Below are 15,863 nucleotides of genomic sequence, written 5' to 3'. Positions count from 1 at the left end.
ATGTTCTTGACTTTCTCCAAAATCTTTGCTGGTTGCCTAGATTTTGGGATAATGATTAAGAATGCGGGTTGAGTCCAAGTCAGGTAGAAGAGAATTTGAAAAGATCGGTAAGATGAAGTGTCTCATGTGATGCCAGGTTCAGTTGGTAGCCTTTTACTTGGACACGTGTTCTTCTCCCAGACAAAGGAATTGTGCACTATGCTCCTGGTACAGAAAAGAAAAGACTCTCTCTCTCACACACCAACATTTAGGACTCACCTTACAAAAAATTTGTGAACCCCCTGACACACACAATCTCTTTAGTTCTTCAGAGGATTAGATCCATGCCAGTTCGAGAGAGAGAGATTTGAAAACGTTTATTTTTATTTTTATGGTAGACCTGTAGCATTGTTGTGTGCAGAATATAAGATCATATCTCATATCTAAGCCGGTCATCATCCCGCCTGCTAAAGCAGATTAGAAAGGTGGTCTGTGAGTCCTTTCCAGCAATCTATCAAGGTTTTGCGTCCCACAGCACACATTCTGACCAGTGGACTGAGGGCCAAGAGTGAGTCCTCCCCGCCCTGAATGTCACTGCTGCTGTTGCGTGGGCAGTGCAGGAGGGCGAGGGTCTGCTGCTGTCATTCATGACCCCAGAACTGGGGAGTTCAAGGCAGTTGGAAAGAATGTGATGTACACAACAGGTGTGAATGCACGTTCTCTGGAAGGGGTAAAGTCAATGAGGTGGGCTGAGTTGTTTGGTTCAGGCACTTCCCCAAATGGCTGTTGGTGATCGCTATACAAGCGGCCAATCGACAAATGGACAGCTGACCTTCAATGGAGGATTATACACTGGGCAATGAGTGGGATCTGGAGTTGTTCTCTTAAACCCTCTCAAACTGCTGTTTTTTTCACAGGCTGGTACACATGAGCGCGGTGGTGCATGATTTCAGATTGAATATTCAAGCACTGTACAGTCTTGACCCAATAAAGGGGATTTAAAAATGATTTTAAAAAGTCTCTCTCACACACACACATACACACTCTCTCTCTCTCTCTCCCTGGTTCTCTCTCACGTGTACACATACACACACACCATGCCAAGCTCATGAGTCCAATCATCATTCTCTCTGAGTGATATGTATTATGGTGGGAGCTGTGGGACTGGAGTGGAATAGATGGACCGGGCAAGAGGATCAGATGTGTATTATTGGGTTCTCTGTGTCTCTCTGGCACCAGCTATTATGATCAGTGCGCAGGTACACATTTTTCACTGTTAGGTCTGGAGAATTAGTGACCCGAGTGCAGCTAACCGTATCGAAGACACACATACACACTAACTCTGACTGGCGGATATAAAGACCCACAATTTATCCACCAGTGTGTCTGCACAGACAGACATATATGAGACGCTACGAAAACCTAGCGAAACACTAACCCTCGTGTTTAGCTCATTGAAGGACACTTCAGACAGTATAGAGTCACAGTGAGGAGCGGTCATTTATGACTGGGGTCTGGGTCTGTCTGGGGGGAGAGAACAGGAGACCTCGGCCCCCCACCTCTTCCTCCTCCCCTCCCCTCATCCTCATCCTCCTTCTGCTCCCCTCCTCTTCCACCTCCTCTCTTTGGTTTTGATTTATCTTTCCACACAACGGGAGAGGAATGTAACAGGCAGAGCAAAGCAGACCGTCCCAGCCTCCAGACCAGCTCCAGATACGAAACATTCTCAACGACTCAGCTGCACCGTTCTTCCCATGATGAATGAGAGCTGTATCCCTCTCCAAGCTAGCCAAGGACATTAATGACCCTTTTGTTTTTCCCTTTTAGTTTTTCAACAGATTCTTTCAATTGTTTTTTCACATCTCTAACAGTTGGTTTTGTTTATATTTGATGGCCAATGTGGACAGTTGTCACATTGTGGTCTGGTTAGAACTTCTGGGCAACCTCCTAATCCTCAAACACACTGCTAGAGCAATGTTTATTTTTTTCAAAATAGGCCTAAACAGATCAGGCAATTAATTTGATAAAATCATCAGAGACCCATTATCAAGACCTCTACAAGCGTACTTACTAATCATCTAATCCCAGCGCTACTGCCAGCATGTTTACTTCATATAACAACACAGAAATACATGAAAATACCATTCAGACGCCCATCATGACATCTACAAGTAGTCCAACTAATCAGCAATCCCAGATGCTCTCGACAGCGTTTAAAAGCGTTTAACGTTACGAGATCTTTCCAGGCCCTTATTAGGCTACAGCATGCAGCTAAAGCCTTCTGAGCAAGGCAGGGCATGGAGGTCCATAGAGAACAGTCAGCAGACCTGTGTTCAAATACATGTGTATTTGAGTATTTGTTATTTAAATACTTTGTTCTGTGTATTGAGTATTTTCAAATACACAGCCCAAAATAAGTACTTTTATTTGAGTCTTTGAATGGTTATTTATTTAAAAAAATAAAAAATAAAAAAAGTAAACCAAATTGTACTTGAATGTATTTTTCAAAAACGGTTTAAAATACTATTTTCAAATACCTGGGTTAAAAGTATGGGAGTATATTTGAGTCAGAGCATTTTACTATTTTAAAATACTTTCCAAGTGTTTTTCCAAATGCATTCTAATACTCAACTACTTGTTTTTCTCAAATAAAGGCTATCTGAATAAACCTGTTTTGAAATGTATTGAAGACTAATTGAAATACCTGAAATAGTATTTGAACCCAGGTCTGCTACTCAGGGCAGGCTGTGTGTTGTTGCTGAGTGACCATCTTAATGATTCCTCAGCATAAACTCAGCAACTGTACTAAGGCCTCAGAGACTTAGCCGTCTCATCCCATATTAACCCTGCCTGCTCTATACACACCATGTGTTGTCATCTGGCTAGCCTCATCCACCCTTGGATATGGACTGTGCTGTGTTTTTATGGCAGCATTAATGTTCTAGACCAGCATGCTTCACTCAAATGTGTCACTCAAATCTCCCACTCTACATGACTCAATGAACACATATTTCAATGTATGTATTTAGCCTAATGGTATGTAAAAGTGTGTATGTGTGCCTCACCTACTTTCAGGCGGCAGTGACTCTTCTTACCTCTAGGGGCCTACTACAGCACTAAGACCAAAAAGAGGGATACAGCCACTTACATAAACCAGACCCACCTGGCCTGACTCCCGGCGGAGAGACTGCCATATACCGTAAGCTCAGAAGCATCTGGGAAGGAGGAGGACTGACCCCCCTCTCACATCGTGTGCCCCCTTCCCCACCTCCCCCTGTCCCCCAGAGCTGGGCTTTCTGAGGGTTCAAACAGGGAGAAATGGGAGGATGAAGAGGAGGGGGAGGGAGAGGGGAGAGGAAGTGGGGGGTTCCAGTCCAAAACCCAGCTCCATAACTGTGGAATTAATGGAGGTTAAGGTATTCATTTAATGCTGTAGATCGATTACACCTGTGCTGTGCTGTCCCACTGAAAGGCCAGTAGGCCACTGTAAGCCCCCAGAAGGGACATCCGTAGACAAGACTGACTCAGCCATCCTATAATCCCTCTGTCTGTCTATGTCTGCAGATATCGGTCTGTTTCTACAGCAAAACAAATGGCTACAGTAGATACTGATGACTGTGTTAATACTTGCATGTGTCCAAAAGATTAAAAGAGAGGCAGAACTTACTCCCGTTCTCTCACTGCTAAATAACAGTCCAGTATCTATACATATTAGGCTACTTACTCTGGGCCACACGCTTAGCGTAGAGGGTCTCTCTGAAGAAGGCCACCTATTTCTATTCTAGACTGCTTCTTCTGATGCTTCATATAGCCAATGCTATGTTACTACAAGCAAACTAGTAAACAGATACGCTCATAAATTCTGAATAAGCATGTGTAGCTCTCGGGCTTCGCGTGTTATCGACATGCACAGACATAACGTTCTATTTTCAACAACACCGTCACAACACAGGTGCTCTGTACAACAACCTGTTCCAGTCGGTTTCTGCTGCGTGTTTGGCATGACAACGACGAGGAAGTTGGCTGCTAGACAGAGCTAAAAACAGACTGACCACCAGGTTACAGCACTCCACAAACAAGCTAACAACCTGGTAGCACAACAAACAACCACTTCCAAATGCTGTGGTATTCTTACCAATAAGGAAATAAGGACAACATTGAACAAAGGGCCAGAATCGAGCCCCAGACGGTGTCTCTATGGGTCAATAAACCAGGGTTTGACTGACTTAGGGTTAGTTACAGAGGGAATAATAAGAAACTGTAGCTGAATACTGGGGAACAGAGTCAGTTGGAATGAATACGATGGGAGACAGACTGCTGGCTTCAAGCGCAGGGTGCAGCAGGTGTTTATTTGCAAAGGACCACAGGAGGAGGCAGGTAGTTGGGTCCGGGGAGAGGCAGAAGGTCATACACAGGGGCTCCAAAAAGGTGACAGTACAGGCAGGGAAAAGGGCTAATAACGTAGTCTGTGAGATCAGGCAAGAGGTTGACGACAGGCAGGCGTTGTTAGTGAGGATGGCCAAGAACTATGATACACGTGAGAACTAATATGGATATAAACAGAGCTCTGAATAGAACGTGTAACAAAAAAAAAACAATACCTCACAATGATGGGGTGCAAAGAACTGAACTGAATAGTGTGTGTAAATGATATACAGGTGTGTGAACAGGTGATCCGAATTCAGGTGATTGGTATCTGGAGAGTGAGCTGCGTTCAGGGGATCTGCAGTTGAAGTAGGAAGTTTACATACACTCTGGCCAAATACATTTACACTCAGTTTTTCACAATTCCTGACAGTTAATCGTAGTAGAAATTCCCTGTCTTAGGTCAGTTAGGTTCACCACTTTATTTTAAGAATGTGAAATGTCAGAATAATAGTTGATTTCAGCTTTTATTTCTTTCATCACATTCCCCCAGTATTTGGTAGCATTGCCTTTAAATGGTTTAACTTTGGTCAAACATTTCAGGTAGCCTCCCACACGCTTCCCACAATAAGTTGGGTGACCCATTTTGACCCATTCCTCCTGACAGAGCTGGTGTAACAGAGTCAGGTTTGTAGGATCCTTGCTCGCACACACATTTTCAGTTCTGCCTACAAATTTTCTATAGGATTGAGGTCAGGGCTTTTTGATGGCCACTCTAATACCTTGACTTTGTTGTCCTGAAGCCATTTTGCCATAATTCTGGAAGTATGCTTGGGGTCATTGTCCATTTGGAAGAACCATTTGCGACCAAGTTTTAACTTCCTGACTGATGTCTTGAGATTTTGCTTCAATACATCCACATAATTTTGTTCCCTCATAATGCCATCTATTTTGTGAAGTGCACCAGTCCCTCCTGCAGCAAAGCACCCCCACAACATGAAGTTGCCACCCCCGTGCTTCACGGTTGGGATGGTGTTCTTCAGCTGCAAGCCTCACCCTTTTTCCTCCAAACATAGCGATGGTCATTATGGCCAAACAGTTCTATTTTTGTTTCATCAGACCAGAGGACATTTCTCCCAAAAGTACCATCTTTGTCCCCATGTGCAGTTGCAAACCGTAGTCTGGCTTTTTTATGGCGGTCTTGGAGCAGTGGCTTCTTCCTTGCTGAGCGCCCTTTCAGGTTACGTCGATGTAGGACTCGTTTTACTGTGGATATAGATACTTTTGTGTCTGTTTCCTCCACTATATTCACAAGGTCCTTTGCTGTTGTTCTGGGATTGATTTGCACTTTTCGCACCGAAGTACATTCATCTCTAGGAGACAGAACGCGTCTCCTTCCTTAGCGGTATGACAGCTGTGTGGTCCCATGGTGTTTATACTTGCTTACTATTGTTTGTACAGATGAACGTGGTACCTTTAGGCATTTGGAAATTGCTCCCAAGGATGACCCAGACTTGTGGATGTCTACCATTTTTTTCTGAGATCTTGGCTGATTTCTTTTGATTTTCCCATGATGTCAAGCGAAGAGGCACTGAGTTTGAAAGTAGGCCTTGAAATACATCCACAGGTACACCTCCAATTGACTCAAATGATGTCAATTAGCCTATCAGAAGCTTCTAAAGCCATTACATAATTTTCTGGAATTTTCCAAGCTGTTTAAAGGCACAGTCAACTTAGCATATGTAAACTTCTGACCCACTGGAATTGTGATACTGTGAATTATAAGTGAAATAATGTGTCTGTAAACAATTGTTGGAAAAATGACTTGTGTCATGCTCAAAGTAGATGTCCTAACCGACTTGCCAAAACTATAGTTTGTTATCAAGAAATTTGTGGAGTGGTTGAAAAACAGGTTAACGACTCTAACCTAAGTGTATGTAAACTTCCGACTTCATCTGTATGTGTTTGAGAGTGTGAGCTGGAAAGTGGGCTGGAAAGTGAGCCGAGTTCAGGGGATCTTTGTGTTTGAGAGTGTGACTTGGAAGCAGACATTACATCAGTCATCTCTATCATGCAGATAAAAACAATTTACTGTCCTTAAAACCATTTTTTTTTTAAAGCCCCTTCAATGTTGGCTTACAGAGAGGCTACTATCGCTGGATGTGGGCATTTGTTGGTTTAGAGTTAGATACGAGGCTAGCTGGCAGTACTCAAGGCAACATTGTGATTGTAGCCAAACGTTATTAAATTGATCAGGAAGATGGATGACGGACTACCAGGTGACGAGTGTGTATGTGTAAGAAATGTAATTAAAGACTGTAAAAAAGAGAGGTGAATAAGAAAAGAGAGCAAACTGCCCTGGGAAAAGCAGAGAGACGGAGGAGGCGGAAAAGGAGGGTGTGCGCGAGTGTGCCGGTCGGTTGCAATAGCATCCTGCAGGCAGTCTGAGGGGAACATTTCTAGTGCTTGAGGGCCAATCCTTTGGGAGCGGGGCCAAACACAAGACAATAGACAGACAGAGACCCAGACCTGAGGCCAGACCCAGGCCGAGCCGAGCCCAGCTAGACCAAACCAGACCCAAAGCCTACAGACCAGGGCAAACCCTGAGGGCCTGAGGATTCTTCTTCAAACAAACTCAAGAGACATTTAGAAGAGCTCCCTGGAAATCCCCCTCTCTGTGTTCGCAATCTCTATGTTGTTCTAACTGAGCTTTAGGAAAAAAATGGCTTAATCAATAGTCCTTCAGGGTTCCTTGTTTTCCTGCTGTGGTCTTTTAAGGGAAGCTCAAGAGGGAGGGCATACAGTGTCTTGTCCTTGACTGTGTGGTGTGTAGACACATGTTTAGAGAGGTCAGTGGGAAAGGTCATGTCAGCCACTGACGCCCTGCAGCTCTTTACAGTTTTCAACTCTGATCTATTCCCTGGCAGAGCTTCCGTGACATGATGGGCCGTGACAGTTTTTCTGACAAACTGCTCTTTTTCTAGTTGAGTAGTTTCTCCTTGCCTCTGACCAAAACTAATGTCTAAAAGGTGGCCTCTATTTTGTTTTCCTTGAATCCTAACTAAGATATTACTACTGTGTTAATGCATGTTTACAATGGGAAGGACAAATGTGTTAAAAGGGAGTTTATAAGAGAAAAATATCCTCTAAATGATAGATGAGTAGATGAGTATATGGATTTGTTCCATATAAGTCATAGGCTGCAACCCTAATGGTACCTATTCTCTTTGGTCAAAAGTAGTGCCCTATATAGAGAATAGGGTGCCATTTGGGACACACCCATAGGAGTCATGTGTTGGCCCAATGGCCAGTCTTTGGGCGGCTGGCTGTGTATCTACAGTATCTTGACACAACTATGACCTCATTGTACAGGATAGGGCAAGTGGACGGGATAGGCCTCGCTCTCTCTCTTTCCTGTGGGCAAGTGTGTCTGGGTTTCTGGATAAAGCTTGAAAGTGTTACTGTCTATAAAATAAACTGTATGGTTATGGGTAAGTAGTGTAGAAGAGCAAGACTGACCGCAAACATAGACCAATAGACAACCCGATAAGATGGCGCCAACAGACACGGCAGCCCTGCTTCTAGCTCCAAAGCAACTTTACAGTATTTCGTATTGTAGCTGGGGATTTTAACAATGCAAATTTGAGGAAAATGCTACCGAAGTTCTATAACACATTGGCTGTAGTACCTACGCTGCTAAAACACTTGACCAACACACTACGCCTACGTGTTCCCCTGCTTAAGCCAGTACATGTCCAGGCCCGACTGAAGTTTGCTAGAGAGCATTTGGATGATCCAGAAGAAGATTGGGAGAATGTCATATGGTCAGATGAAACCAAAATAGAATTTTTTGGTAAAAACTCAACTCGTCGTGTTTGGAGGAATGAAAGAATGCTGAGTTGCATCCAAAGAACACCATACCTACTGTGAAGCATGGGGGTGGAAACATCATGCTTTGGGGCTGTTTTTCTGCAAAGGGACCAGGACGACTGATCCGTGTAAAGGAAAGAATGAATGGGGCCATGTATCATGAGATTTTGAGTGAAAACCTCCTTCCATCAGCAAGGGCATTGAAGATGAAATGTAGCTGGGTCTTTCAGCATGACAATGATCCCAAACACACCGCCCGGGCAACGAAGGACTTGCTTCGTAAGAAGCATTTCAAGGTCCCGGAGTGGCCTAGCCAGTCTCCAGATCTCAACCCCATAGAAAATCTTTGGAGGGAGTTGAATGTCCGTGTTGCCCAGCAACAGCCCCAAAACATCACTGCTCTAGAGGAGATCTGCATGGAAGAATGGGCCAAAATACCAGCAATAGTGTGTAAAAACCTTGTGAAGACTTACAGAAAACGTTTGACGACTGTCATTGCCAACAAAGGGTATATAACAAAGCATTGAGATAAACTTTTGTTATTGACCAAATACTTATTTTCCACCATAATTTGCAAATAAATTCATTAAAAAATCAGACAATGTGATTTTCTGGATTTTTTTTCTCATTTTGTCTGTCATAGTTGAAGTGTACCTATGATGACAATTACAGGCCTCTCTCATCTTTTTAAGTCGTAGAATATGCACAATTGGTGGCTGACTAAATACTTTTTTGCCCCACTGTATCACTGACAATCTGAAATGGTTCACCCACACAGTGTGGTGAAGGAGGAGGCAACAGCGCCTCAACCTCAGGAGGCTGAAGAAATTTGTCTTGGCCCCTAAGACCCTCACAAACTTCTATAAATGCACAATTGAGAGCATCCTGTCGGGATGTATCACCGCATGGTACGGCAACTGCACAACCCGCAACTGCAGGGCTCTCCAGAGGGTGGTGCGGTCTGCCCAACCCATCACCGGGGGCACACTGACTGCCCTCCAGGACACCTACAGCACCAAATGTCACAGGAAGGCCAAAAAGATAATCAAGGACATCTGAAAAACAGCTTCTAGGCCATCAGACTGTTAAATAGCCATCACTAGCCGGGTACCACCCGGTTACTCAACCAGGCACCTTAGAGGCTGCTGCCTTATATACATAGACATAGAATCACTGGTCACTTTAATAATGGAACACAAGTCACTTTAATAATGTTTACATGCTGTTTTACACATTTCATATGTACACTACCGTTCAAAAGTTTGGGGTCTCTTAGAAATGTCCTTGTTTTTGAAAGAAAAGCACATTTTTTGTCCATTAAAACAACATCAAATTGATCAGAAATAAAGTGTAGACACTGTTAATGTTGTAAATGACTATTGTAGCTGGAAACGGCAGATTTTTAATGGAATATCTACATAGGTGTACAGAGGCCCATTATCAGCAACCGTCACTCCTGCGTTCCAATGGCACATTGTGTTAGTTAATCCAAGTTTATCATTTTAAATGGCTAATTGATCATTAGAAAACCCTTTTGCTATTATGTTAGCACAGCTGAAAACTGTTGTCCTGATTAAAGAAGCAATAAAACTGGCCTTTTTTAGACTGAAATTCGTCAGTCTATTCTTGTTCTGAAAAATTAAGGCTATTCCATGTGACAAATTGCCAAGAAACTGAAGATCTTGTACGACGCTGTGTACTACTCCCTTCACAGAACAGCACAAACTGGCTCTAACCAGAATAGAAAGAGGAGTGGGAGGCCCCGGTGCACAACTGAGCAAGAGGACAAGTACAGTAGAGTGTCTAGTTTGAGAAACAGTCGCCTCACAATTCCTCAACTGGCAGCTTCATTAAATAGTACCCGCAAAACACCAGTCTCAACGTCAACAGTGAAGAGGCGACTCCGGGATGCTGGCCTTCTAGGCAGAGTTGCAAAGAAAAAGGCATATATCTGTCCAGTGTCTGTGTTCTTTTGCCCATCTTAATCTTTTATTTTTATTGACCAGTCTGAGATATGGATTTTTCTTTTCAACACTGCCTAGAAGGTCAGCATCCCGGAGTCGCCTCTTAACTGACCGACAGTCTACTGAGAGACAGACCAGTCTACTGAGAGACAGACCAGTCTACTGAGAGACAGACCAGAGAGATGGATGGATGGATCAATGGATGGGTACAAATAAATAGAAGATAGATATCACATACCGTATAAAATAATAGAGTAGAACAGAATAGAAAATAATATACAGTACACGGAGGGCATCAGAATATAAACAGGAAGTGTGGTCTCACCGATTTCCTCTCAGCCTTGAGTTCCGTGAGGTACCGCAAGAGTTCTGTGATGATCTGAGAGGTCAGGTTCTCAGCGATGACTTCGTGCTGACCTGCGTAGTCGTTCAGCTCATTCAGTGTCGACAGGAAGGCCCGGCATGATGTGTACCTGACAGGTCAGAGGTCACAGAAAGTGATGTCAGAGGAGGGGCTGACACAGCAATTGATGGGTGACAACATGCTCAAGTCATGTCATTCATTGAAGAAAAAACAACTATCAATGATTTGCAATGGTCGCATTGCAAAGTCTCAAACTCACTTGTTCTCCTCCTCCTCTTTTGAGTTCTTCTTGGGTTGATACTTCTTTGATAGATTCCTGTGAGGAGAGAAGAACCGTAGTCTGTTATTTCAGTACTGGGTAACAATAAGTAGGATTCTTTCTACTATTTTAAGCATGTGTATACTATCCCATTGGGTTGATACAATAGGACAGCAGGCGGGCTGAAATACCCTAATGCCTCCTCCATTACTGATGTCCATGTCACTGTGCCAATGGATCATCCACTACTGTTCAATCTGCCAGAGTGCTTTACGCCATCGCCCCCCCCACATCCATCCCCCTGTTCCAGTAATAATGCTTATGGCCTCGGGAGCGCGAATACACAATCAGTCACCAAGAAGATGCATGAGACGAGTGAGTAGAATAGAACAGGCCAGCACTAGTAGAATGCTGAAAAGGGGGGGGAGATTATGGTTAGGGCCAGAAGATTTTCCAGACCACGTGACCTGGCCAGGACAAAATCTCTGTCTCTCTCGCTTCCTTCCTTCCTTTCTCTCTTTAACCCTCACTCTGTCTCCTTCATTTCCCCTGTCTCTTTCTCTCTGTCAGCCTCTCTCTCTGTTTGCTAGCGATAGTCGGCTCAACTCCGCGCCTATTTCTGGTTATCGCTCTGTACCTGATATATGTCACACAGTTTAATAACAGTCACATGCACGCACTCCGCACATGCAAGCACACACAGTAGGTTACTCAATCTACAATGAGTGTAAAAAACATTAGAAACACCTTCCTAATATTGAGTTGCAGCCCATTTTGCCCTCAGAACAGCCTCAATTCATCGCGGCATGGACTCTACAAGGTTTTCACAGGGATGCTGGCCCATGTTGACTCCAATACTTCCCACAGTTGTTTCAAGTTTTCTGGAGGTCCTTTGGGTGGTGGACTATTCTTGATACACACGGGAAACTGTTGAGCAAGAAAGACCCAGCAGTTTTGCAATTCTTGACACACTCAAACCGGTGCGCCTAGCACCTACTACCATACCCCGTTCAAAAGGCACTTAAATATTTTTGTCTTGCCCATTCCCCCTCTGAATGGCACACATACACAATCCATGTCTCAATTGTCGCAAGGCCTAAAAAAAATATTATTTAACCTGTCTCCTCCCCTTCATCTACAATGATTGAAGTGGATGTAACAAGTGACATCAATAAGATATCATAGATTTCACCAGGATTCACCTGGTCAGTCATTGTCATGGAAAGAGCAGGTGTTTTGTACACTCAGTGTATGTACAGTAGACTCTACCAGACAGCCAATAAAAACAGGTAAACCAATTAGAAGAATCCACCTAGAAACGGCAACACACCACACAAGCCAATAAGACTTCAGCAGACAGATGCAGAGCGAATCAGGAAGCAATGAGGCGTGCTGCACGGCAGCCAGGCAGCGAACGGTGAGTCATATCAGGGCTCCACTATGCCACCATTTTACTCGCATACGCGCCTAAATATTTGGCTGTGCGACCTGGAACTTTTTTATTTTTTTAGAAGCACCAGTACACCTCAAAAAATGAAGGATTCTAGCTTTATTACTTCAAATATTTTTTCATTGTGCTCCTAAATGAATTTGTGTGCACCTACATCTTTCAACTTCGGAGCACATGTGCTCCTTGTAAAGAGCGTAGATCAAATCAAATGCTATTTGTCACATGCGCCGAGTACAACAGGTGTAGAATATACCGTGAAATGCTTACTTTACAAGCCCTTAAACCAACAATGCAGTTACTTTACAAGCCCTTAACCAACAATGCAGTTACTTTACAAGCCCTTAACCAACAATGCAGTTACTTTACAAGCCCTTAACCAACAATACAGCCAAGCCCTTAAAACAACAAACCAACAATACAGTTACAGCCCTTAACCAACAATGCAGTTACTTTACAAGCCCTTAACCAACAATGCAGTTACTTTACAAGCCCTTAACCAACAATGCAGTTACTTTACAAGCCCTAACCAACAATGCAGTTACTTTACAAGCCCTTAACCAACAATGCAGTTACTTTAAACCAACAACAATGCAGTTACTTTACAAGCCCTTGCAAACAAGCCCTTAACAACAATGCAGTTACTTTACAAGCCCTTAACCAACAATGCAGTTAACCAACAATGCAGTTATTTACAAGCCCTTACAGTTACTTTACAAGCCCTTAACCAACAATGCAGTTGAAGAAAGAGTTAAGAAAAAAAAAAAGAAAAAAAGAAATAAACTAAAGTAAAAACATTTATAAAAACTAACACAATAAAATAACGAGGCTATATACAGGGGGTACAGGTTAGTCGAGGTAATATGTACATGTAGGTAGGTGTAAAGTGACTATGCATAGATAATAAACAGCGAGTAGCAGCAGTGTAAAAACAAAGAGGCAGTGTGTCAATGTAAATAGTCCGGGTGGCCATTTGATGAATTGTTCAGCAGTCTTATGGCTTGGGGGTTAGAAGCTGTTAAAGGGCCTTTTGGACCTAGACTTGGCGCTCTGATAGCGCTTGCCGTGCGGTAGCAGAGAGAACAGTCTATGACTTGGGTCTTTGACAATTCTTTTTGGGGCCTTCCTCTGACACCGCCTAGTACATAGGTCCTGCGATGGACACTTGGCCGCAGTGATGTACTGGGCCGTACGCACTACCCTCTGCAGCCGCCTTACAGCCGAATGCCGAGCAGTTGCCATACCAGGCGGTGATGCAACCGGTCAGGATGCTCTCTTGGCGTGCCCTCTTTACGACTTTTCTGGTGTGTTTGGACCCTGCTATATTGTAGCTAGGCCTTCTCACTCATGCATGGTGTGCTGTTTACTATGCTGATGTTTGTACCATTAACCCTCTCATTTGAGGAATGGAGGTCAGGTCGCACATCGTGAGCACAATGAAGGTCAATAGAAACACTAGAATATCAACAGAACCCCTGCGACGTCGTGGTCATTAATATTAATGGTCAATGGCGGGGGGGAGATATGAAACGACCGCTGCCTCTTCAACGACTAAGCTACTGCGGCAATATAATAGAGGCAATATTAATAATGCTGGTACAACAACTGTTATGGCCATTGACAGTAGCAAAGGTCATTATTAGGCTACCATGTGGGCCTAACTCTGCCAGTGAGACATGCACGTGTTCCTCCTCGGCAGTACTAGCATTGAAATGCCACGCATGGGATGTGTTTAAAAAAAAAAGAAGGAATGAACGAATCATGGATGTGGTAAAAACACTACAGCATGTCTGCTCGTTCACTGTCGCTCTCTCTCTCTCTCTTCACCACAACCCCCTACTACTCTCTCATGGTGTCTGCTCTGTTGCCAGGCAGATCTATCTCTTCCCCCGCTCTCCTTCATTTTCTCTCTTGCTTTTACCCTGCATGTCTCTCATGGCCAGATGTCATATCAAAATGCATTTGGCTTTCCTCCTCCTGCTCCTCCATAGAGTATTTAACCAACACACAGACAGACAGGGGGTGCTCATAGGACTTAAGGATTAGACCAGTGTGTGTGCGCGCGCGTGTGTGTGTGTGTGCCCCATATTGGGTGATACGGTGTCATTTTCTCTAGACAGTGTGTTTGTACCACCCACACCCCCATTCTTCTTAGTAGTATGCACAATGATAGTCCTTAGCCTACTGTACTCTACTGTACTGTGGATTATGCCAATGTGTGTTACTGTGCTTGGGGGAGGAAACGTAAGGCACTGTAGCCTTCTGTACAATAATGAAACATTGTGCGTGTTTATCCATTCGGTACAGTGGAGGAGGATTTAACCTAGATTATACCAGCGCATGCTGTTTGGTTTGGTGAAATGGTAGGTCTAATGGTACTGTGCACCGTGTATTGTGCAGTCAGCCATGCCGCCTGTCTACACACTATATCATGCACGGTTTTAAATACAGTGACCTCCAAAAGTATTGGGACAGTGACCATTTTGTTGTTGTTTTGGCTCTGTACTCCAGCACTTTGGATTTGAAATGATACAATGACTATGAGGTTAACGCACAGACTATCCGCACAAACATCATACCTCCCCAAAAATGCTAACCTCCCCTGTTAATGTAATGGTGAGAAGCTAGCATGTCTTTTTCACGATCCATTCATAGTCATTGTATCATTTCAAATCCAAAAGTGCTGGAATAGAGAGTCAAAACAACCAAAAATGAGTCACTGTCCCAATACTTTGAGCTCACTGTATGCTTCTGGTCTAATTTCCGACCATTTCTCTTCGACCATTGTGGTGCCGTGGTATCTGCGGAGCAGAGTGAGGTGTTTGTCTTGTCGAGGAGTCCGTTCTAATAGCGGATGCAGAGATGCTAACCCATCTGTGAGGTGTTTCATACGCGGCAGAGAGCTGTCGCCATGTTCAGGCCCAGAGACCATAGAACAGATCTATCAAAGATCCAACAGACATCGCAGCTCTATCAGAACTCACACGGACAAGGTCAAGCTACAGCAGAATTGCAGCAGCGAGGGGGAAAAACCTCAAAAAAGGTTCAAGAGAGGGAGGAGAGGAAAAAGAGACACACACGGGGGAGAAGAGAGGCAGGAAAGAGAGCGAGGAGAAGAAAAAAATTTATAAATCTAACTTCCTCCAGCACAGAGGTGTGACGAGGGGCGGATGATCCAAGGGCCAATTTCATTAGCGTTTATTAGATCTAGGAGTGATCCAGGTAGATTCGATCTGCTTTAACGAGCTAAATTGATTGGTTGGAGACTAATTAGTCCAAAGATACACATACAATGATGCACATTGTGTCAAAAAAAAAAAAAATGAATAACCTTGTTGAAAGCTTTAGAAACAGGGCTATCTATTCTGTCACTTGCAAATCATATTTTTCTGTGATAGCAGTAGGTCGTCTGGGTGAGAAACCAGGTCTCCTGCATGTCACAGGACTGTGTTAGCCCACTTAGATGAAGCCCATGGGGATTAGTCCAGGAAGCTAACACAAGTCTCCAAGTCTCGGGTTACATTTCACCCCTCTTTAACCTCATACTCAGAGATCACGACACCAATATAACTGACTGGGTTCGAAATCAGGCCTACTGCACAGCCACAACACTTT

General features: G+C 43.8%; 1 protein-coding gene across 23 annotated transcripts in view; it reads right to left on the bottom strand.

Annotated features, from left to right (window-relative positions):
* The window catches only part of LOC112230890 (formin-binding protein 1), a 91,941-nt gene that overhangs the window by 33,389 nt on the left and 42,689 nt on the right, over nucleotides 1-15,863 (bottom strand). For all 23 annotated transcript variants that reach the window (XM_042311516.1, XM_042311510.1, XM_042311515.1 and 20 more), the window contains exons 3-4: nucleotides 10,802-10,858; nucleotides 10,504-10,651 (exon numbers count right to left, since the gene is read on the bottom strand). In XM_042311516.1, coding sequence (XP_042167450.1) covers nucleotides 10,504-10,651; nucleotides 10,802-10,858 — 205 coding nt within the window. The remainder of the gene's footprint in view (nucleotides 1-10,503; nucleotides 10,652-10,801; nucleotides 10,859-15,863) is intronic.

The sequence above is a fragment of the Oncorhynchus tshawytscha genome, linkage group LG33 (assembly GCF_018296145.1).
Source record: "Oncorhynchus tshawytscha isolate Ot180627B linkage group LG33, Otsh_v2.0, whole genome shotgun sequence".
Taxonomy (NCBI): Eukaryota; Metazoa; Chordata; class Actinopteri; order Salmoniformes; family Salmonidae; genus Oncorhynchus; species Oncorhynchus tshawytscha.
The sequence above is the reverse complement of the archived record's forward strand: the minus strand, read 5'-3'. Positions and strand labels throughout refer to the sequence as shown.